The 24,411-nt window shown below is 43.0% G+C and overlaps 1 protein-coding gene across 1 annotated transcript in view; it reads right to left on the bottom strand.

Moving 5' to 3' along the window:
* Positions 1-24,411, bottom strand: part of TRAPPC11 (trafficking protein particle complex subunit 11) — a 550,973-nt gene that overhangs the window by 453,306 nt on the left and 73,256 nt on the right. The window contains exons 8-9 of the mRNA XM_069199334.1: positions 7,303-7,399; positions 7,013-7,146 (exon numbers count right to left, since the gene is read on the bottom strand). Of these exons, the coding sequence (XP_069055435.1) occupies positions 7,013-7,146; positions 7,303-7,399 (231 nt within the window). The remainder of the gene's footprint in view (positions 1-7,012; positions 7,147-7,302; positions 7,400-24,411) is intronic.

Genomic DNA, 24,411 nt, shown 5'->3' with positions numbered 1-24,411 from the left:
AACTGACAGTAATTATTTGCATTGTTTCGGGCATTTATGTCTGTGCACGCATGCCTATGTATGTGTATTTGTTTCGAATATATGCACTTAAGTGTATGATAGTTTGTATTTTTCAGCTTGTATAAGGGTTGCCTCTGTGCGCCTGGGCTGCCTTTTTTTTTTCTTTATTAATTTTACCTCAGATTCACAAATCCTCCACTAATTTGACATACAATTCTTTAAAAATGTTTTTGGATCCAGGTGGTGTTTCTTTGGAACCCCACCATCAGGCCTGGAGGATTCAGGGTATTCCTAGCCTGCCCCCTTGTCTTTTTTTATTTTTTAAATGTTTTTTCAAGGGACTCCGCTGAGTCAGAATCCCCAAATGGCTGCCACCACTTCCTGGTTGAAGTGTTGGCAGCCAATCAGATCTCATTTTGAGCTCTGTCGGATTCTGTCAGATTCACGGTTCATCCACGTCTCCAAATATACATACATTTTTTTCCTTGAATAACTCCAAAACTACTGATCTAATCCAGCGTGAAAGAAAGAACGCATTTTTAAAAATTCCCTCTGAAACACATAACAGTAACCGGTAAAAGAGAGTTGTACTGATGACTACTATTTCTAAACTCAGTATCTAGGAGATATTTAAAGAATGCCTACTTTTCCTTCGTACACATTTTTTCCAGTTGTTTCATTTTACCTTATGAACTGGTGCATGGCCGGTACATAATGAAATACCATTATAAGCTGTAGTGCAGTGTCTGGCTCTGGGTTCTGCCTGCATTTGGTGATCAACAAACACTATATTTTGCTGAAAACAGAAGGGTCTGATGGACATAACTGTATATTACTTTTGTATATCGGCCATCAGGAATGAGGAAAAAAATACAAATCCTAATTGAAAACGTTGCCACCTACTGCTATATTTCCTACTTAGACATTTTTTGATTTCAACAAGTAATTTCTTTGGTAAAACTATGAGTGATCTACATAAGCAACCTCTTGCTGAATTCAAAAATTCTGTTCACTTTTCAGAAATGTATAGCTTTCCAGACTGAACTCGGGTTTCACACCTCCTTTCATCACACACTGCAAGTTGATAAGACATTTTCTACAAATCATCTACTACTTAGAAAAATGCAAAGACAGTGGTTAGTGTGTATATATATATATATATATATGTATACACACACACACACAATTTTGTTTGTTCGTTAAACCCTTAGGTGCCCTGGATGTAACTGTTACGTCCTGGGCAACACTATTCGGGTGCCCAGGGTGCAACCGTTACGTCCAGATAGGGGACCTCGGGAGGAAGCGCTAGCACTCCCCCGGCGGCCTCGCACCTGCCTCCCCTGGGCAGGGATGGAAGGGAAATTGCTTCTCCTTCCACCCCCCTTCAACTCCTCCCCCCCAGCTTCTGATGATATTAGCGTGCAATCACGCACTGACCTCATCAGAGGCCTACCCCTCCGAGATGGAACCTCCGATCATGAGGATGGGCCGAGAGAGGCATCACAGGAAGGGAAAGGCCTTTCTTTTCCTTTGATGTCTTTCTCAGCATTTCTGCTGCCCAACTGCATTGCAATGCCACTAGACACCAGGGAGTTTGTTATTTTTTTGATTAATGAATAAAAGGAGCATCCCCTTGGGCAAGGGCCGCTCCCCAGGGGGGCAATTTATTTTTAGGCCATTTCTGCCCCCAATGGAGGCAGATCGGCCTATTATAATAAGGCCAATCTGTCACCGGGGGGAAGAAACCGCTAGACACCAGGGATATTTTTTTTTATTGTTTCTTTTATTTTTTTTATGTGTGGGGAGCAACCCCTTAGGCAAAGGTAGCTCCCCTGGGGGTAAATTGTCTTTAGGCCACGTCTGCCTCTTTTGGGGGCAGATCGGCCTATTTTTATTACGCCAATCTGCCCCCAAGGGGGGCAGAAACCACTAGACACTAGCGATTTTTATTTTTTTACATCAATTTAATGGAAGGGGGTGACCCCTTAGGCAAGGGTCATTCCCCTGGGGGGGCAAATTTATTTTAGGCCATTTCTGCTCCCCTTGGGGGCAGATCGGCCTATTTCTATTAGGCCGATCTGCCCCCAGGGGTGGGGTGGGGGGGGGGGCAAAAACCACTTAGGAACCAGGGATTGGTGTGTGTGTATGTGTGTGTTGTGTCTGGGGGAGCAGCCCTTTGGGCAAGGGTCGCTCCCCTTGGGGGCACATTATTGTTTGCCATATCTGCCCCCCCCCCCCCGGCCGAGCCCACCAGGGACCAGGGAAGATTTCCCCCCCCCCCCCAAAGAATGGCCATACCTCCACCCCAAATAAATGGGGCCAAAGTTGTTCTGCCCACCAGTGGGCAGATGGGGCAATTACCCCGGATCCACACCCGAGGGGGGGGGAGGGAGGGAGGCAGGGGCAGAAAGTCTACTAGATGCCAGGGAATTTAAAAAAAAACAAATTGTGGGGTGGTGGATACCAACCAGTATGGGCATGGTTATGCCCCCACCCCAACTGAAGGGGGTCACAGTCTTTCAGCTCTCTCCCCGCACACTAAAACATCTTATCCCACGGCAAACAAGAGGGCATTTGATTATTTGGGGTTTTGGTTTTACATTTGGGCCATGAGAGCTTGGCTAACTCCCAAAATCATCCCACTTGGAATGGTGAGGGCTGCACTTTTTGGACTTTGGGACGCTGCCATGTGGAAAAATACACAAGACCTAGACACATCTGAAAACTAAACATCTTGGTGAGTCCAGGGTGGTGTGCTTCACATGCAGCCTGCACCATTTTCTTACCCACAATGCACTGCAAACCTCCAACTTTGCTAGAAATCCTACAAAATTCCTACCATCCAGCATTGTCTCATCTATACCGATGAAAATTCTGCCCCTTGTCAGCCTAGAAATGTTTTTTTTTTTTTTCTTCAAACTGCCCTTTTGGGCCCGCTTTGGTTCCCCCCCCCCCAGTTTTGACAAGTTTTCCCGGCACGTGATCCCACAGAAATGTGGGATGAATGTGATTTTTTAGCTAAATTTGAGATATGCTAAAAACACTGGGGGATCCACGCAAGTCACACGTCCCTGGACTCCCTTGGGTGTCTAGTTTTCAGAAATATCTGGGTTTGGTAGGTTACCCTGTATGGCTGCTGAGCCCAGGACCAAAAACGTAGGTGCTCCCCCAGCAAAAACAGGTAGTTTTGTATTTCATAATTTTGATGTGTCCAGTTAGTGTTTTGGGGCATTTCCTTTCAGGGGCACTAGGGCTACCCACACAAGTGAGGTACCATTTTTATTGGGAGACTTTGGGGAACGCTGGGTGGAAGGAAATTTGTGGCTCCCCTCAGATTCCAGAACTTTCTGACACCGAAATGCAAGGAAAAAGTGTTTCTTTGGCCAAATGTTGAGGTTTTCAAAGGATTCTGGGTAACAGAACCTGGTGAGAGCCCCACAAGTCACCCCATCCAGGATTACTCTAGGGGTCTAGTATTAAAAAAATTCAAAGGTTTGGTAGGGTTCCCAAGGTGCCGGCTGAGCTAGAGGCCAAAATCCACAGCTTGGCACTTTGCAAAAAACAGATCCGTTTTCTTTGGGAAAATGTGAGGTGTCCATGTTGTGTTTTGGGGCATTTCCTGTTGTGAGCACTAGGCCAACCCACACAAGTGAGGTACCATTTTTATCGGGAGACCTGGGGAAACGCTGGGTGGAAGGACATTTGTGGCTCCTCTCAGATTCCAGAACTTTCTGTCTCCGAAATATGAGGAAAAAGTGTTTTTTGGCCCAAAGTTTTAGGTTTGCAAAGGATTTTGGATAATAGAACCTGGAGAGAGCCCCACAAGTCACCACATCTTGGATTCTCCTAGGTGTTTAGTTTTCAAAAATGAAAAGGTTTGGTAGGTTTCCCAAGGTGCCGGCTGAACTAAAGGCCAAAATCCACAGCTAGGAACTTTGCAAAAAACAGCTCTGTTTTCTTCGAGAAAATGTGATGTGTCCACGTTGTGTTTTGGGGCATTTCCTGTTGCGGGCGCTAGGCCTACCCACACAAGTGAGGTACCAATTTTATTGGGAGACTTGGGGGAACGCTGGGTGGAAGGAAATGTGTGGCTCCTCTCAGATTCCAGAACTTTCTGTCACCGAAATGTGAGGAAAAAGTGTTTTTTGGGCCAAATTTTGAGCTTTGCAAAGGATTCTGGGTAACAGAACTTGGTGAGAGCCCCACAAGTCACCCCATCTTGGATTCCACTAGGTGTCTAGTTTTCAAAAATGCTCAGGTTTGGTAGGTTTTCGTAGGTGCCAGCTGAGCTAGAGATCAAAATCCACAGCTAGGCACTTTCCAAAAAACACCACAGTTTTCAAAGTAAAAATTTGATGTGTCTATGTTGCGTTTCCTGTAGTGGGCATTAGGCCTACCCACGCAAGTGAGGTACCATTTTTATCGGGAGACTTAGGGAAACACAGAATAGCAGAACAAGTGTTCTTGCCCCTTTTCTTTCTTTACATTTTTTCCTTCCAAATGTGAGACTGTGTAAAAAAGACATCTATTTGAGAAATGCCCTGTAATTCACATGCTAGTATGAGGACCCCAGAATTCAGGGATGTACAAATAACCACTGCTTCTCAACACCTTATCTTGTGCCCATTTTGGAAATACAAACGTTTTCTTGATACCTATTTTTCACTTTTTATATTTCACCAAATGAATTGCTGTATACCCGGTATAGAATGAAAACCCATTGCAAGGTGCAGCTCATTTATTGGCTCTCAGTACCTAGGGTTCTTGATAAACCTACAAGCCCTATCCCTGCAACAAGAAGAGTCCAGCAGATGTAACGGTATATTGGTTTCACAAATCTGACATCGCAGGAAAAAGTTACAAAGTAAAACGTGGAGAAAAATGGCTGCTTTTTTTCAGCTCAATTTCAATATGTTTTAATTTCAGCTGTTATTTTCAGTAGGAAAACCTTGTAGGATCTACACAAATGACCCCTCGCTGAATCCAGAATTTTGTCTACTTTTTAGACATTTTAGCTCTCCGGGATCCAGCATTGGTTTCATACCCATTTCTGTCACTAACTGGAAGGAGGCTAGAAGCACAAAAAAATAGTAAAAAATGGGGTATGTCCAAGTAAAATGCCAAAATTGTGTTGAAAATGTGGTTTTCTGATTCAATCCGCCTGTTTCTGAAAGCTGGGAAGATGGCGATTTTAGCATTGCAAACCCTCTGTTGAAGCCATTTTCAGTGAAAAAAAAAAAAATCACAAGCATTCTTCTGCATGCTTTTCTTCCCATTTTTTTTTTAAATGACATTTTCGCTGTATTTTGGCTAATTTCTTGGGCTCCTTCGGGAAACCAACAAACTTTGGGTTCCTCTGGAATCCCTAGGATGTTGGGAAAAAAGGGCGCAAATTTGGCATGGGTAGCTTATGTGGACAAAATGTTATGAGGGCCTAAGCACGAACTGCCCCAAATAGCCAAAAAAAGGCCTGGCAGCGAAGGGGTTAAAGATGGTAAACTTAGCATGGCAAAGTTCTGTACAGTAAAAACACTAAACTTTGTTGCACATGATTTATTTGCCATTTTCCAAAAAACCCAGAGTTATGCTGTATTTAGGATTTATTCTCAATTCTCTTCACAGGAATCCTCAAACCCTAGGTACATTTAGGATCCCCAATAAGTGGGAACTAAGGATACACATTTGGACAGGATAACTTTATGAACAAAAAGGTGAATGTTTAAGCATGAAAATTTCCCTTTTTTAAAAAAAAAATGTTTTTTTTAATTTATTTTTTTAACTCTGCTGCGTAACTTTGGTATTAAGGACGGAAACGTCTCAGCAGTTAAGGGGTTAAAAGAAACAAACAGCAATGATGGAATTGGGCAAACATGCAGGGCCTTGTAGTTAATAGAGACAAGGTCTTAGTTTGGTTATTTGTCAGATAGTCAACGCACACATAACACAAGACAAAACTGGAGCTGCTTGCCCTATTGTTCTCATGACAATGTTGTTTGTTCTATTGGCAAATTAATGTTTTGAGCATGGTAGGTGGCACAAGTATGGTGCACTGGTCTTTTTCAGTTTTATTTTTTTTATGATGTACTTAATTAACAATCCCACCGCACACGCATAACTCTGCTGCATATTGCCACCGTTTTAGGCATCAAGGATTCAAGACTCAAAACTGGTCAGAAAATCATGCATCAGAGCAAATCAGAGCTCTGTTATCTGCAGGATCAATTTGGTTACCACAGATCCACAAAGGAAGAAAGGGGAAGAGCTCCCTCATTCAATAAGATCTTGTATTTTATTTTCTGTAATCCCAGACTCCCAAACAACAGTCGTATACAAAAGTGTTAATCATTTAAACATTGCAAAAAAAATGTAAGTTTTATAACTTAACAGCTACTGAACGGATTTACACCAAACCAACAAAAGTACACTTTGATTAAAGTTCTACCTTCATGCCCAGTTTGGTGTAAATCTGACTGGATCAAAATTTCCTATGGGAGCAAAAATGGGTAAATATTTTTTTCTACACCCACCTTAGATGCAACAAGATAAAGAAGGGAACCCAGGGGAGTTTCTAAGTTTTAGGCTGAGAGCAGCTACTTTAGATGGAGCACTCTACAACTCAACATATACTCTTATCTACTTATACATATGTGTGTTCTCCTGTGGGGGCTGCAGACCCTGGAGAAGAGCATCATAAGTGAAGAATCTCGAAGGGTACCTTGGCAACTTCCTCTACATTACTAGGTTAGTTTTTATGTGGTGTTCCCTAACTGCAAATGAATTAATAAATGAAATAGTGGAAATTACCACTAGTTGATACTGTGAAGAAGTATAGAAAAACAAAAATAAATTCATTTTGAACCTGAAGACTCATGACATGGGTCGGTGAAGGGAGTAACAACTGGACGCAGGCTCCTTTGAAATGTGGCAATGAATAAGTGATGTACAGAAAGCAATTTAAGAGCGCAAAGAATGGAACACTAAATACTGAAAAAATATTACACAATAAACATACTGTTTGGACATCCAGGCTGCATGCTCAAACGACAATTCAGCACTTCCTATTTTTTTCTTGCACAAGTCAATGTGTTTTCGAAACTGTGCAATTGCATCTAGCGGGGTGTTATGCTGAAAGCAGAGACGGCAGATCTAGAAGTTGAGAAAAGAACATAGATAAATTACAATTGAAAATACATTCTTCTGTACTTCACCACTCATACCATACAGAAAGTTAATCAAATCAGGTGAAGAGTCACTGATATAAGATTTCACAAATCAGATCTTGGAATTATTTTGTCACTTTACCTTGTAGTTTATAAATCCGGCCATCGTCTTGATCTCCAGCATGTTTGTTTCGTGTGCCCTCAGCTCATGCACAAGATTATATGCTGTTCTGTAATGCCTAATGAACATAGTGAAGATTATTTGATTTTAGAAGTGTGCAAAAATGTAATGTATTTAGGACACTTAAAACTGACATACCCATCGCCTTACTTATACAATAAGGAACCGCACCACCCAACATTAATATACATCTTCATTGTCCCTAAAGAAAAAGTTACTTTGGCAACAGTCTTCATAGAGGCTACTCTATTTACTTGCAAAATCCTTAGCTTTTAAATATCCCAGCCGCATGGCTACTAGAATTATGCGGCAAGGGAACACCAAAGTTACGCACTCGAGTTAACTAAATTATGCAGCAAGAAATGGGAAATTATGTGGCATAATGCTGCATTTTCTCAGTTTTACTTCATTATTTTATAGTTTTACACATGGCAGTACTGCCTGGGCAAAGATTTCATCTCAGTAGTAGTAGTTTAACAGCCAAATACAGAAATAAGCAACTGAAAGATTACCATTTACTCTTTGTGAAGGGCCTTACCCTGCACGTAAACATGATGTCACATTTTTATGAAGTTTCAATCCGTTTGAGCTAGGAACAAATTTTGTTAAAATCTGCAGATTATGCCGCAGATGACCGATTGGTGGGAAATCCATAATTATGTGACACAAGCAGTGGCCGCAGAATCACACAATTCCGGAGGCCCTGCCAAGGCGGCAGGATCTTGCATACATTATTACTGCAGTAAATACATAAATTAATCACTGGCATTATTATAAACTCGAAAATAAAGCAATTTATTCTATTAATCAAAATAGAGCAATTAACTATAACTCAGTGTGGTAGTGTGTGTATGAACAATTCCACTGATTTCCAAAACACACAAAATGAAAAAACACAATTGCCATCTCCTGGCTAAGACAAAACAAATGTGCCAAATACAGTGTTGCTTTAGTCTTCAAAATAAATTATATTAATACGGCTGCAATCCTTATTTCTATAACTGTCTACATTGGAGATAGTCTGTGGCTTCAAACATAGAATCAAAATCAAATAGGGCGCCGTTCCCATTGAACACAAATTGAGAGCAATTCCCTTCAGCTTGAGGGAGGACCTTAAACTAGAGCTGGAAAAATTACAAGCATCTGGGGTTACTGAACCGGTGGAGTCTAGCCTGTGGTTGTCTCCCATTGTGGTCGGTCGCAAACGCAGTGGCGAAATGCGCTTATGTGTTGACTTAAGAAGTTTGAACAAGGAGATCTGGATTGACTTTTCCGCTGCCCAGAATTAATGATTTGTTGAACAAGCTCAATGGTGCTGAGTGGTTTTCTAAAATTGACTTAGCTTCAACTTACCACCAGGTGGTCCTTGAAGAAGACTCTAGACATTATACTGCTTTTAACACGCCTTTTAGTGCTTTCAATTTTGCAGGGTGCCTTTCAGTCTTGCCTCAGCAGCTTCAGTTTTCCAGCGTATCATGTCACAACTATTGAGGGATATTGAGGGGGTCCTGGTGTTCCAGGACGATGTACTCATTTTTGCTAACCAGTTAGCAGAACATGACACGGTGCTTAAGATGGTTTTACAGATTTTGAGGATAATGGCGTGGTTGTGAAAGGTGAAAAGTGTGAATTTTGGAAGAGAGAGATTGAGTTTTTGGGACATGTTATTTCGTCAGAGGGACCTGGATTAGTCGATGCTGTTTGGGATTGTCCCCCTCCAAAAAATAAGGACGAGATGCGCTCTTTTGTGGGATTGTGTGAGTTTTACTCCAGGTTTATTCCTGACTACGCCTCCAAGATGAAGTGTTTGTCCAATATGTTGAAAAATAGTGTTGCATTTATTTGGAACAAGGATTGTCAAGACACCTTTGAATTAGTGAATTCCGAAATGACCAATGCCAAAGCATTACGTTCATATGATCCCCTTTTAACATGTAAGATCATGGTGGATGCCAGCAAGTATGGGTTAGGTGCCGTGTTAGTCCAAGAAACTACACAAGGAGAAGCCACTATTAGCTATGCCTCTAGAGTGTTGAGAGAAGCAGAGTTCAATTACTCCATAATAGAAAAGGAGCTATTGGCATGTGTCTGGGCAAGTGAAAAGTTCAGAAGCTATGTTTGCGGTAGAAGGTTTGTAATTGTGACTGATCACAACCCACTACTATATATTCTGAGCGGTGACAAAACCAGTTACACTACCCCCACAAATTGCTTGCCTTACCACAAAACTGTTGCAATACGACATAGAGGTTAAGTGTTTACCTGGTAAACTTAATGTAAGAGCTGATTTCCTTTCTAGCTTACCCATTGAGGAGTTGGACGAGTTTGATGCTGAAGAAGATAGGGAAGATTGTTTTGTTGCCAGTGGGGATCTTCCAGTGTGCAAGGCTTTCAGTAGAACTGATTAGAAAGTAGCGGACCGTGATGATCCAGTTTTAGCTCAAGTTAAAGAATTTGTAATCAATGGTTGGCCGAAAGAAAATAATGTTTCCTTGCCTTTACAACCATTTTGTAAAGTTGCGGAAGAGATTTCTATAGAAGATCAGATACTATTAAGATGTGAGAGGTGTATTCAACCGTACAGTATACGTTCTGGTTTGATAACTTCGGCACATGAGGGTCATTTTGGGGCAACAATGACCAAAAGGAGATTAAGAGAGAATTAGTGGTGGCCATATATGGATAAAGATGTAGATGTTGTGGTCAAAGGATGTGTGATTTGTAATACTGCTGAGAAGGGGTTGAAAGTATGTACGCCGCCGTTGCACCCTATTGATATTCCAGAAAGACCTTGGTCAAAGATAGGCATTGACATGGTTGGGCCATTTAATTTTGTCCCTCACAATTTGCACTATGCCTTTGTTCTCATGGACTATCACAGTAGATGGCCAGAGGTTCGTTTTTCTGCCACACCATCTGCGACCAATGCAGTTTATTTCCTTAAAGATGTTTTTATGCGTGAAGGTTTCCTGGAAGCCATTATTTCTGACAATGGAGTACAATTTGTTAATTCTGAAATGGAAGGTTTTTACAACAATCTGACATCAGGCACTTGAAAAGTTCTCTATATCATCCTCAAACCAATGGTTTGGTTGAGCGAATGAATAGAATAGTTGGGGATTGCATAAAATGGGCTAGACACAATAATTATGACATCCAAGAGGCAGTTAACACCATGTTATGGGTTTATCGTTCTACACCTCATTACTTGACTAAGGTGTCTCCTCTTGAAGCGTTAAGAGGTCGCAAACCAACTTCCATTTTGTTCCCTTCCTGGTTAGCAAGTTCAATGAAAAACTAGGGAATGAGTGTAAGGAATGGTGTTGACAAGTGGGAAAATGTGGATTTAGGACAGGAACGTATGAAGAAGAGATACGATTTTATCAAAGCCACCAAACTGCTTATGATTTGCCTCGGGGATTTAGTGCGAATAAAAAAATAAGATTGTTTGTTAAAAAAGGTGATGCTTGTTTCAGTAAACCTGTTAGGGTGAGAAAAGTTTGTGGAAATGCAGTAATGGTTGATGGAGGTCGGTGGTAGAATTTGTCGAAGGTTGTAAAGTTATCCAAAGACTCTTCTCTAGGTGCTGAATGTGAGTGTGATACTAGTGAAGAATGTAAAAGTGGTTGTAGTAGAGGTCCTACTGTACAGGTCAAAGATTTGTTTAATTCCAGTACCCAAAGGACAGCCACGGACTCTGGGGAAAGGTGTCTACGTTGGTCTACCCGGGAAAAATATTTACCATGGAAACTAAGATCAGATGTGTGAGATGTCATGGTTAGGGGCTCTGGATTATTTTTGGTGGAGTCTCTCACGAATTTTATGGTAGAGTTATAAAACAAATTATAGTATATTTTGTTATTGTTTCTGTTACGTTTACTTCTATGTCCCTTTCTGTGCTCCCTTTTTGTCGTACTTCCTTACAGTTTATTAAGAATGGTTAGGTAGTGTATAAATAAGAAATCTGTACTTTGTTATTCTTCTAATTTCTTTTTGTTGTTGTTTTTGTTGTTTTGTATGTAAAAAAAAAAGTGGGAAGAGATGGTATGTTATGTTTAGTGGAATTGGAATGTGGGGCTAGTGGAATGCGGGGCTCGCGTTGGGCTCATGCGTGGGGGTTGCGAGGGATCGGCGGTTGGCGGAGAGCCAACAGGACGCGTTCAAGGTGGCTCCTGTATTTCGTCTATGAATAAAAGTGTGCAGTTACTTATCGAGTCTGGCTTTACTTCCAAACCGCAACAAGTTGTCTGCCGATTCCCTCTCTGGGGGCTCATAAATCAACTGAAGCCATGCTTCAGTAGTCACCTTGACTTAAAGCAGAAAGACTCTCACCCGCCCATTTGCGAGAGTTAGAGGTATTAGAGCTGAAAATGCACAACAGGACTTTTCTTGCCACATAAATTGGTCAACCTTGCTGCATAATTTGGTCCTCTTTGCCACATAATTCCAGTGGGCCGCATATAACTAAAGCACTTCTTAGTCCTCTTTGCCATATAATTCCAGTGGCCCTGCATATAACTAAAGCACTTCCATTTACTCTCTCTGTTCCATATTTGGAAAAAACTCCTCTTTACGTCTGTTGTTGTCTATTCTCTGTGTTTGGTGAAGAACAGAAGGCTTATCCTTCATCTAGGTTTAATCACGAGGGCACGGTTGTTGCCTGGCAGAAAAACACCAAGGGGAGGAGAACTTGTGGCACTATTGAGCCACTTCATTCCATATCTGAATTAAAGGAATATCTTGACGAGATCATTATTTATATTAAGTAGTATTATTTCTTCAGTATTTTTTTATTTTTGGGTTATTACTTTAAATATGACTGCGCAGTTTATTGAACATTTAAAAACGTTATTTTGAGACTTACTGCAGTAACTGTTCCTCCTTAATATACCCTATATCACCTTAACTACAAAAAGTGCTCTCTTGAAAATGGGACGACTGCCTATTGGCAAGAATGTTAAATATTCTAAGAGCTAACAAACCAATTGATAATTACTCAAAAGCCTCGTGGAGGGGAAGGCTGTCTCTACATGTGCTGCCTGTAAAGCTCTAAACGATGTATTTCTTCAACGTGTGGTGTTTCCACTTTAACGTTATATGTGAATGAGGACAGCACAGGTGGACATATGGAGTCAACAGGCAGAGCAGCATTAATCTTCAGTCCCTTGCCAAAAAGAAACTACTAGAATGGAAAGCACCTGATTGTGTGTTTAAAAAATCAACTCACGACAGCAAAGCATCACTTGTGGGTCCTCGTGATAAGTAAACTTCGCCAATCATTGTTAACAACTGGAAATTAATGATTAGCAGGAGGTCCAAGATGATTTACAGGGAGTGCAGAATTATTAGGCAAGTTGTATTTTTGAGGATTAATTTTATTATTGAACAACAACCATGTTCTCAATGAACCCAAAAAACTCATTAATATCAAAGCTGAATATTTTTGGAAGTAGTTTTTAGTTTGTTTTTAGTTTTAGCTATGTTAGGGGGATATCTGTGTGTGCAGGTGACTATTACTGTGCATAATTATTAGGCAACTTAACAAAAAAATATATATACCCATTTCAATTATTTATTATTACCAGTGAAACCAATATAACATCTCAACATTCACAAATATACATTTCTGACATTCAAAAACAAAACAAAAACAAATCAGTGACCAATATAGCCACCTTTCTTTGCAAGGACACTCAAAAGCCTGCCATCCTTGGATTCTGTCAGTGTTTTGATCTGTTCACCATCAACATTGCGTGCAGCAGCAACCACAGCCTCCCAGACACTGTTCAGAGAGGTGTACTGTTTACCCTCCTTGTAAATCTCACATTTGATGATGGACCACAGGTTATCAATGGGGTTCAGATCAGGTGAACAAGGAGGCCATGTCATTAGATTTCCTTCTTTTATACCCTTTCTTGCCAGCCACGCTGTGGAGTACTTGGACGCGTGTGATGGAGCATTGTCCTGCATGAAAATCATGTTTTTCTTGAAGGATGCAGACTTCTTCCTGTACCACTGCTTGAAGAAGGTGTCTTCCAGGAACTGGCAGTAGGACTGGGAGTTGAGCTTGACTCCATCCTCAACCCGAAAAGGCCCCACAAGCTCATCTTTGATGATACCAGCCCAAACCAGTACTCCACCTCCACCTTGCTGGCGTCTGAGTCGGACTGGAGCTCTCTGCCCTTTACCAATCCAGCCACGGGCCCATCCATCTGGCCCATCAAGACTCACTCTCATTTCATCAGTCCATAAAACCTTAGAAAAATCAGTCTTGAGATATTTCTTGGCCCAGTCTTGACGTTTCAGCTTGTGTGTCTTGTTCAGTGGTGGTCGTCTTTCAGCCTTTCTTACCTTGGCCATGTCTCTGAGTATTGCACACCTTGTGCTTTTGGGCACTCCAGTGATGTTGCAGCTCTGAAATATGGCCAAACTGGTGGCAAGTGGCATCGTGGCAGCTGCACGCTTGACTTTTCTCAGTTCATGGGCAGTTATTTTGCGCCTTGGTTTTTCCACACGCTTCTTGCGACCCTGTTGACTATTTTGAATGAAACGCTTGATTGTTCGATGATCACGCTTCAGAAGCTTTGCAATTTTAAGAGTGCTGCATCCCTCTGCAAGATATCTCACTATTTTTGACTTTTCTGAGCCTGTCAAGTCCTTCTTTTGACCCATTTTGCCAAAGGAAAGGAAGTTGCCTAATAATTATGCACACCTGATATAGGGTGTTGATGTCATTAGACCACACCCCTTCTCATTACAGAGATGCACATCACCTAATATGCTTAATTGGTAGTAGGCTTTCGAGCCTATACAGCTTGGAGTAAGACAACATGCATAAAGAGGATGATGTGGTCAAAATACTCATTTGCCTAATAATTCTGCACTCCCTGTATATAGAACAATTTAATGTCAAGCGGGTCTGTCATACAGATCGAAGCCCTGCAGGATTATTGCAATGGATTATGGATGCAATAGCAGAGACTTGTGCGAACCCTGAAGTTGACGAATAAATCAAGACAAGTACTCTATGTATTTCTTTCCTATAAGATTTATTAAAAAGCACACTATGGAACTAGACACCTCGAACACTCGTTACTAAAGCGGTTAAAAACGTAAGCAATAAAAAACAACGTGGCACACGTTTATTTTGCCGATCAGAAGGACACTGATTAGCACAAATATGGGATTCTTATAAGAGTCCATGCAGGCATGGGAAGCAGCTGAGACACAAATAGCAGCATGAGATAAGTGAAGGATCACCAACTGTAACAGAAGTACACTGCAACCTCCTGTTGGCAGAGCAGTCTGCCCGCACAAAATGCTAAGGGCACAAAGAAATATGAGCCAGGGCCCTGCGTCTCACCTCCTGCCTTGGAATCCACACTGCAGCGGGTGGGTGTGATGGCAGGAGGAGAACTGGCAGCTGAACTCACTAACTTCAATTAGCAGTGTTCCGTCAACTTCTCATACAGTGCTCAAAGCGGGATCCTGCGGCGCAAGACTTGACAAAGCCGGCCATCGATTTAAAAAGAGACAAACAAGAAATATAGCTACGGGTGGGAGGTGGTGGGGGGGATGGCGCCATGGGCTGAGGCAAAGGAAATAAAAATGTTTTTAATACGAAATACATTGTGTGGGCAGCGCTGGCCTCGCAGCCCTACAAACTGTGGTGAGAAAGGCACGTTAAACACTAAAGGGTGCGATTTTAAAGGGAATGGCAGGGCGATGCAGTGCGGCACAAGAATACTCGTAACAACAACAAACAAAAGGAAAAACCAAGGATTGCATGCAGGCACACTCGGCTCCACGAAGAGAAAATGTGACAGCCTGATTTACAGCCTTGTTTGAAGCGAAGCAAATGTAAACTGAAGGTACACTGAACACAAGCAGGCAACAAAGAATAAAAAACATTTGGAATGCAATAGTCTTGTGTTTGCTGGAGTTAGAGCTCATAGCGTTCTAAATTACTGACTGAACTTCTATTGCCACACAGACTGAAAATAACAAAAGGAAGAGAGTGAGCCTGCCACTCTGCTGTTGGGTTATGTTTACAGAGGAAGCTGGTGAGGAGGAGTAACTGAACAAGCACCCACACTGTTGAGGTGAAACAGGCAAATGCCCAAAAAAAGTCCCTTACAGAAGAGATAAACAGGACATAGCGTAATTACACCGTACTTTGTGCTGCTCCCAAAGTGAAAAAAGGCAGGACAAAGAGGCAGAACTAACCACTAGCAAGCAAGGATTTTTGAAGGACACTGCAACTAACAAATCAAAACGCTGGAACTCACTCTATTGTATACTTTAGTATACAGCAGGCCGAACGCTAATGCTCGACCTAAAAAGCGTCCTGTGCCTTTCACACAATCCCTTCGCAACAGGCTAAAAACTAGGGTAACCCACTGCCATCTTACGAGGTGCAAACAAGCATAATTTATGTTAGATAGAGCTAGGGGCACCGGGCTTGTGAATGATTACATGAAAAAAATAGTATAGTGCAACACGGCTTAAATATGGCTAGCGCGAAAGCCAAGAAGGGAGGGTCTCCCGCCTCTAACCCTGTTGTGGACAATGATATGTTGTATCGGCATAAGTGCACACTTTAGAAAACATGAGCAAAAAAACATGATTCAACTACGTTATTACATTATGGCAAGTACACACGGTTGCATAGTTCCCACAATCAACAACTGAACGTTTGTTCATATTCCCAAAAAAGATGCTATGAGAACAGTGTATGTGGAAGCCATAAACATACTCTACTGTACTGCACATATCATAACATGCCACTGGTGAAAAAGGCCTTGATATATTAAATAAGAGCCCACATCTCATCCACATCATTAAGCCCATGGTAGCACCAGATGACGTCCAACTGTTCCCCTGTGCTGCAAACAGTACTGACCACCATATGTTGTCTTTTGTATGGTTCTTATTTTTTCAAATGCTCTACAACAGTGGTTCTCAACCTTTTGACTTCTGTGGACCCCCACGTGATCATTACTGGAACTCAGGGACCCCCACTGAATCATTATTGAAATCCGGGGAACCCCCACTGAGTCATTACTGAAAGCTAGGGACCCAATCTGTTAATATTACTTAATTTTTTAAGCAGGTGCTCCCTGAGGAGGCTTCGTGGACCCCCAGGGGTCTCCAGACCACAGGTTAGGAACCACTGCTCTACAAGGGGGAAGGGGAGTGCTGGGTACTGAGTATCTGACCCTTGATCAGTGTTGTAGTACGCGTGCCTTCACAGACTGGGTCGTCTGTCCTAAATATACTAGTTCAAATTAGCATCTCACGCAATACACCACATTTTTGGTGTTTAACTTGGAGAACTTAATTTGCCGATGTGTCTTGCCTTTAAGTGCTATTGTTTTGGTCTCGGTGGTGAACTGGCATGCTGCACAGTTATTACACCTGTAATGTCCTAAAGGTTGGGGTAGTTCTAACATTTCTCTGATATCTCTCTTCCTTGTAGTCGGACAGGCTGCTTGAACTAAATGATCACGTAAATTGTAACCCTTTTTAGTTGAAAACAAAGGTTTGTGAATTTCTAAAGGGGTCAAAAGCTTCCAGTTTCTTTCTATAATAGAATTGACCTTATTAGCTTTGAGCGTATATGTGATGGCAAAGGAAAGGAGAGTATCCTTTTTCAACACCTTAAGAACAAGCAATGTTTCTCTTGGTGTAAACCATGCACGCTTAAATGCTGCTTTCACAAGGGTCTTTGGATATCCTCTACCGACCAATTTGCAGATCATGATGGCTGCATTCTCAAAGTTATCATTCCTATTCGAACAATTTCTCCAGATGCAGAGAAATTGTCCATACAGTTACATTTTCTTTCAGAATAAGGGGGTGCCCACTCAAAAGGCGTCAGACTGGATCTTGATACTTTTCAATAGATCTCCACACAGGTAGTGGGAGGTGGTTCCATCTTCATACCAGAAACAATGGCATCATGACACTGAAGCCATAAAGTGGCCACCTCCTCCCAACAAGCTCCATGACATCAGTTTCCAATCCGTTTTTGCTGTGTCTTGGAGAAAGACTGGAAGACAAGGGCACCTTACCAGCGAGGTGCAGAGCAAATCTAAATTTGGAACCTTTTTATAATGACTCGAATAGGACACTGGCCTTCCAGAAGAGGAATGGACAGGGCAGGTTGGTAGACACAGTAGCCAACAGAAAGATGCTTAGCAAAGGTATGAAACTTTTCCTTTTGATGGATACTTTTTTTTTTTTATAAACACATTTTTATTGTTTTGAAAAAGAAAGGGGGAGGGGAAAAAAGGTGGGAAAAGAAAGCTCAAAACAGCTTGCACAGGTAAGTACGATGAGGTCCAATTCCAAACAACATTGACATTGACATTAAGCCAATCCAGGTGACAGACTTCAATCCATTTCCTAACATAATAATGGGAGCCGCGACCCCCCCTGTTGGCCTACAGCAGCAGACGTAGCCACCCTCCCCATATCTTCTCATGTTTCCGGGGGCAACCCCTAGATTCATACACTAGTTTTTCCTGGTTTGCGCACCAGTCCACTCCCGGTCTCCATTTTCTGAGGGACGGGCCCGTAGAGGAGTTCCAAGCGGCAGCAATGCCTCTCCTTGCAACCAGCAGGGCCATACTCACAAAGGCACGGCTCGCTTGTGAGCCCCCCTTTCTTCCATCACACCCAATAATACTAATTTGGAGGGCATCTGCTGCTCCCGCCCCAGCACCGTGTTCAGTTTGCGTATGACTTTACCCCAGTATATCTGCAATATCGGACAGGACTACACCAGATGCAAAAAGCAGCCAGTTCCCCTGCACATCGTGGACACTGAGCCGTGGGACAACGCCCCGCCCGTGCAACCTGTTAGGCATTAGATATGCCCTGTGCAAATAGTAAAATTGCACAGCGCGTAGCCTCGCCGGCACAGCCAGCACCTTAGGCGCAATCAACGCCTCCCTCCATTCTGCTTCCTCAAACGCCCCCACCCAGGACTCCCACTTATTCCTAGTCGAGTCCAAACCTCCCGGGACATGGTTAACTAACATTTTATAAACCTGGGAAACGCCCTTCCCTCCCAGATTGCCCATGAGCAGCTTGGCCTCAAGTGGACTGAATTCTGGCATAGGGCCAGCAGTGGGCATGTGAGCCCCCAGAGCATGCCGGAGCTGGAGGTATTTAAAGAACTGCGTCCGGGATAGTTGAAAGTCAGCCTGCAGTTCCTGAAATGATTTCGCCACCTTTCCATACATCTCCCACTAGTGAAATACCCAGCAGATCCCACTCAGCGAACCCTTCCAGTGCCGCAGTTTCACTCCGCCACCTCCCTTGCCACAGCGGAGTCTGATGGGTGACAATAGCATTCCATTGGGTGTGCCGCAGCGCGCCACGCCAGGAAGACCACTTTGGTTACCGACTCCATGTCTCAAGGGAGAGGCGCGATAAAGCAGATCAAGGATACGAGGGAAACCCTATATCTCCAATTCCACTTGATGAGCAGGGCCTGCCCTCTCCCCGGTAAAGTAGTCATGAATCATCAGGAGCTGGGTCGCCAGGTAATGTAAATAGGGATCTGACGCGCCCAAACCCCGTCGTATATTCCTCTCTGGGAGTGCCGCGCAGCAACCCGTTTTCTCGCCCCCCTCCAGAGTATTAAAGTGTTAGCATTCTCCAGAGCCCTGAACCACGAACGTGGGGTTGGGAGTGGAAAGTTCTGAAATACATATAAAAGTCGTGGTAGGACCAACATCTTGTATTGATGGATACTTCTACCTGCAGACCCATTACCTTTTGAATATATTTTTCATGCAATACCCAACAGAGAGGTGAGAGTTAAGTGATTAGTTAAACCAAAGCGTAATGGAGGACTGAAAACACAAAGTGACCTTCCCTTTGCACATCTGAATCAAAACAATAGTGCTTTCAGGAGATGTGATGAATGCTCAAGTTGCTGCTTTGCAGATCTCTACCATGGGCAGTCCATCTGCCAGAGGCAAAGTACAAGACTTTGCCCTGATAAAGTGAGCTCCGATGCCATCTGGCAGCTCCTTGCGTGGCAAGCCACATTAACAACGTTCTCTTCCGGATACTTTGCCATTCATCTTGCTGTTGTAGCCAATGAAAGATGAACATCAAGCCAGAAATCCCTGGTACAATCAATATAAACACTTACCTCCCACTTAGTCCAAACTGTGGAGCCTTTTCTATTTCTTTTCTAAGTGGGACAAGGAAGAGGGGAAAGGCAGATATGGTGATAGACTGCCCTAAATTGAGGGTGGGACCACCTTGAGCAGGACGGCAGCCCTGGTTTGAAGAATGAGCTTGTCAGGAAAGAAGGGCTTTAAGGGAGGCTTGATGCTCGGTGCTTGTGACTCATGTTTGGCCAACGTAATGCCAATCAGAAAAACTGGCAACATAAGTCCCTTTGAGGCAGTATAGAAGGAGCAGGAGAAAGAGGCACCATGTTGGCTAGGCCCTTCAGGAACTAACACTGAGGCTTGTTGCTCAGTACTTGTAACTCACACCTAGCTGACATAATGCCAATCAGAAAAACTGTTGCAACTGTCAAGGTAAGTACCAGATTAAGGTCCTTTTGATGCAGTATGACAAGAGGACGAAACATGATGGCTGATACCAAAGGCCTCCGTTTTCCAATTTCTTCATGTGTGACCCCATCCTAGAGTGAAAGTGTTCATTACCACTGTACTGAGCAAGAGGCTGGAATGGCATCCCTTGAAATAGGCTCTTCTCCACACTTCACCGTGTCAAAAGCATTGCAGCATTCCCCACGATCAGCAAGGATTGTGAAAGACCTCTGCTAAGATGGAACCACTGGAGGGCCCTTATCCTCTGAGAAGGGGTAAAGGTTTGACTCGATATAGTGTACACTACTGCCCCAATGAACAGGATGTGCTGGGATTGCTCAAGTTGAGTCTTAGGGCTCTTGATGGAAAAGCTCAGGTCTAACAGTAATGTCACCACAAGTGGCGCAACACAAATTACTAAGTAGAGAAACACTGCGATACTTGATCTTCTGAGATAGGCAGTGACTACTGCGATAACCTTTGTGAAGACTCAAGGAACAGACGTCAAGCTGAGCAGAAGGACCACACACTGTTAATGCAGACATTCCACTGTGAAGCGTAGGCACTTCCTGTGTGATCACAGTATCGATCAGTATGTGAAAATATATGCCCTGCAGATCGACAGACACCATCAAGTCTTTTGCTTTCACAGCTAGCAACATAATCTTAAAGTTGCCCTTGGCCTAGAACCATTTTAAGATGCTGAGGCGTAGGATTGGCCAAAAACAGCCATCCTTCTTTGGAGCTAGGAAGTGCTGGGAGTATAACCCCTGGCACTGTGAAAGAATCCATGAAGGCTCACTGTGGGTTCATAAATAGAATTTATTCGTGCTGAAAAACCGGGAGGGAGACCACAAAGGCCGCCGTCTACATCGCCGTCCAAATCCTCTCTCACGTTCTGTTCCACGCGATGTGTGCGCCCGTGCGCGGCTTGCAGCGCGCGGAACAGAAACAATACAACACATCCCCCTTCCTTCAATGAAAATGAACAATAATACATAGAATGCATCAACATCACATAAACAAATATATGTGTGATTACAACACAAATTAAACATCATATCATAGAATACATAAACATAACTTAATAAGATAATTATATAATTAATTTGTGTAATGCATCGATACAATAACAAGAACGAAAAAAACATATCCTTGTGTAGCACACATATTGTGGATACCAACAACTTTACTTTAAGCAGTGACAAAATCAGCAAACCTCTTTCTTAGGCTTCCTCAACATCGACCTGTCTCTCACCATCACACCAACATGTCCACTCTTATTCAAGGGTGTTACACTAGTACTCGTCGAACTCTTACCAACACTGTTTTCCAAACTGTTTTCCACCTCCCACAATTTTTCCTGATTAAACTGTGGAGGAACCTTTATAATTTTTCCTCGGTTCCACACATTTCCATCGCTCAGCAACAAAGTATACTTATACACTTTTCTCACCTCCAGAGGCTCTGAAAATTTAGATTCCCCTTTAGCCGACCATGCACCCTTCACCACTCGCACCCAATCTCCAACTTTGTAATCATCAGGAATTTCACTCATCTCAAATTGCTTTCTTCCCACACCTTTTGTCAACAAAGCTCTCGGTTTTCTATCTCTCATGACCTCAAAAGGTGACTTTCCCGTAACACTATGCGGAGAAGTACGGTAAGACCAAACCAGATCCTTCACTGCCTTACACCAACTCACACCATTATAAATCGCTAATTGCAACCCCTCTTTCAACATTCTATTCCACCTCTCCACCAAACCATTACTCTGTGGGTAATAAACAGATGCTCTGATGTGCTCTATGTCAAATCTACATAAGAAATCTTTCATGACACTAGATATGAATTGTACACCATTGTCAGAAACTATTATCTCAGGAATTCCTTCTGAGTCAAATAAATCCATCAAAAACTCCACAACGCACATTGTATTTATATTTTCTACAAATTTTACAACTGGCCACCTGGAAAAATAATCCACAACCACCAAAGCATATTTAGGCACACTTCCTAAAATATTAAACGGACCCATAATGTCAATAGCAATTTTCTTCCATGGCCCGTCCGACTTATCAGACACAACAAGATCACTTTTCACCAACTTTTGAGACTTGTCACTCCACGCACACAACACGCACTCTCTCACATGATGCTCCACCTCCCTATCCAGGCCAGGCCACCAATACTCAGATCTGACCCGCCTCTTAGTCGCGCTCATCCCAAGATGACCCTTGTGAGCCAACTTTAACACCCGTTCTCGCAAAACAGTTGGAACCACCAACTGCTCACCCCTGAACACAACACCGTTCTCCATGCACAACTCTACGCCCACTTGCCGAAAGTACTCAGCCTCACAAGAAGCACTCCCTCTATTTGGCCATCCTTGACGACAATAACCCATCACCTCTTGTAACACGCCATCCTTTTGAACTTCAGTAATCCACTCTTCATGTGAAATCCTGCCTTCTGTCACACACCCTACATCCACGTCCACAGAGGCTATGAGCTCATCAGGTTCAGATTCATCACCCTGCACCGACTTTACTGGAAGCCTTGACAGGCAATCAGCCAACACATTTTTTTTTCCCGGGAAAATACGCCATATCATAGTTGTATTCCAACATTCTGGCCACCCAACGGGCTATTCTAGGCGTGGCCCTACCCGCACCCTTGGTCGAAAATACTTCCACCAACGGACGGTGATCAGTACGAATTTCAAATTTCAAACCCCACACAAACTTACGGAATTGGTTAACACCCCACCAACATGCCAATGCTTCATTTTCGATAGTGGAATTATTCATTTCCGACGAACTCAACGGTCTACAAGCATACGCTATTGTCACTTCCTTTCCAGCTCTTTTTGCATTAACACTGCTCCCAGTCCCACAGAACTGGCATCAGTATTAATTATAATCTCATCCCTAGTATCAAACGGCTTAAGAGCTGGAGCTGAAGCAATTTGTTTCTTCAACAAACAAAACTCTCTCTCACAATTCTCACACCACACAAATTGTTCTTTCACGCACAAAAACCTCCTCATATTCACTGTTTTGTCAGCAAACTTGGAAATAAATTTAGAATAGTACTCCGCAAGACCTAAAAACGATTTCAATTGATCCTTACAAGCGGGAGAAGGCGCACCTTCAATTGCCTCCACTAAATTCAATTTAGGCAAAATACCATCTTTGTTAATTGAGTGACCCAAGTATTCCACTTCAGGCACACTCAGCTTGCACTTCTCCAATTTGATCGTCAGCCCGCTGTCCCTTAAAACACTCAACACCTTTCTCATTGCACAATCATGCTCATTCTGGTCTCCACCAAACACCAAGATATCATCTTGAAAATAAGTAACGCCAGATACATCTTTAAGCAAATGATGCATTGCCCGTTGAAACACTGACGATGCTGACGCCAAACCAAAAGGCATGCGCTTAAATCTGTACCCCCCTCTGGAGTGATAAAAGAGGTTAATGCTTGTGACTCTGGGTGTAACTCAATTTGGTGATATGCTGATGACAAATCCAAGGTAGAAAATACACTTGCCTCATTCACTGTGGATAACATTTCACCAATATTGGGCAGAGGATGTCTATCCACCCATATAGCAGCATTAAGATCTCGCAAATCCACACACAAACGCATGTCTCCATTAGCCTTTTTTAGCAATCACCACTGGCGCCAACCACTCCGACGCCTCGATCTCCTTTATCACATCTTGTTCTGACAACTTACATAACTCACGTCGTGCTGAAAAACCGGGAGGGAGACCACAACGTCCGCCGTCTACATCGGCGTCCAAATCTTCTCTCACGTTCTGTTCCACGCGCTGTGTGCGCCCGTGCGCGGCTTGCAGCACGCGGAACAGAAACAATACAACACACTGTTCCTGCTCTGGCACCAATTCCACTGCCCCTTTCTGAAGTTTTCTTTTGCTGAAGGATGAATAGGTATTCTATGGAAGGGAGGGGAGATGAGGGGGGGATGGGCAGAGGAAGCTGTTAGAAGGGTAGAGCATATCCCCTATCCATGGCATGCAAGACTCATTGATTTGAAATTATGGGACCTCCAAGCTTTTGACCTCCAACAGGGGGTGTTTGCGCTGAAAAGAGAAAACTAGGACTGCTTCCCTGCCATGGCTTGGGGAAGGGACGAGAAGAGGCGGGACAGGGACTTAACAGTGACCATGCACCTCTCAAGTGTGAGTCTGCCTTGTCCTCAAACAGTTGGGAGCCTTCAAAAGGGAGGACCAATAGGGTTGTCTGTACATCATTGGACAATCCTAACTTTCTTAACAACTGAGTGTCACAGATGTACCCATAGTATGTGCTACAGAACTTGCAATGTCTAGGCCTGATTAGATGGCCTGTATGATTGCAGCTTGTCCACTTGCACCTATTTCATAAAATGTCCGTGCATATAGTCTGGGAGGTCTGGGAACACCATTTGTGACACATCCATACATGTCCTGGGAGTAGTG

The sequence above is a fragment of the Pleurodeles waltl genome, chromosome 1_2 (genome assembly GCF_031143425.1).
Source record: "Pleurodeles waltl isolate 20211129_DDA chromosome 1_2, aPleWal1.hap1.20221129, whole genome shotgun sequence".
In the NCBI taxonomy this organism is placed as follows: Eukaryota; Metazoa; Chordata; class Amphibia; order Caudata; family Salamandridae; genus Pleurodeles; species Pleurodeles waltl.
Note: the sequence above shows the minus strand (reverse complement) of the source record. Positions and strands in the feature narration are given on the sequence as shown.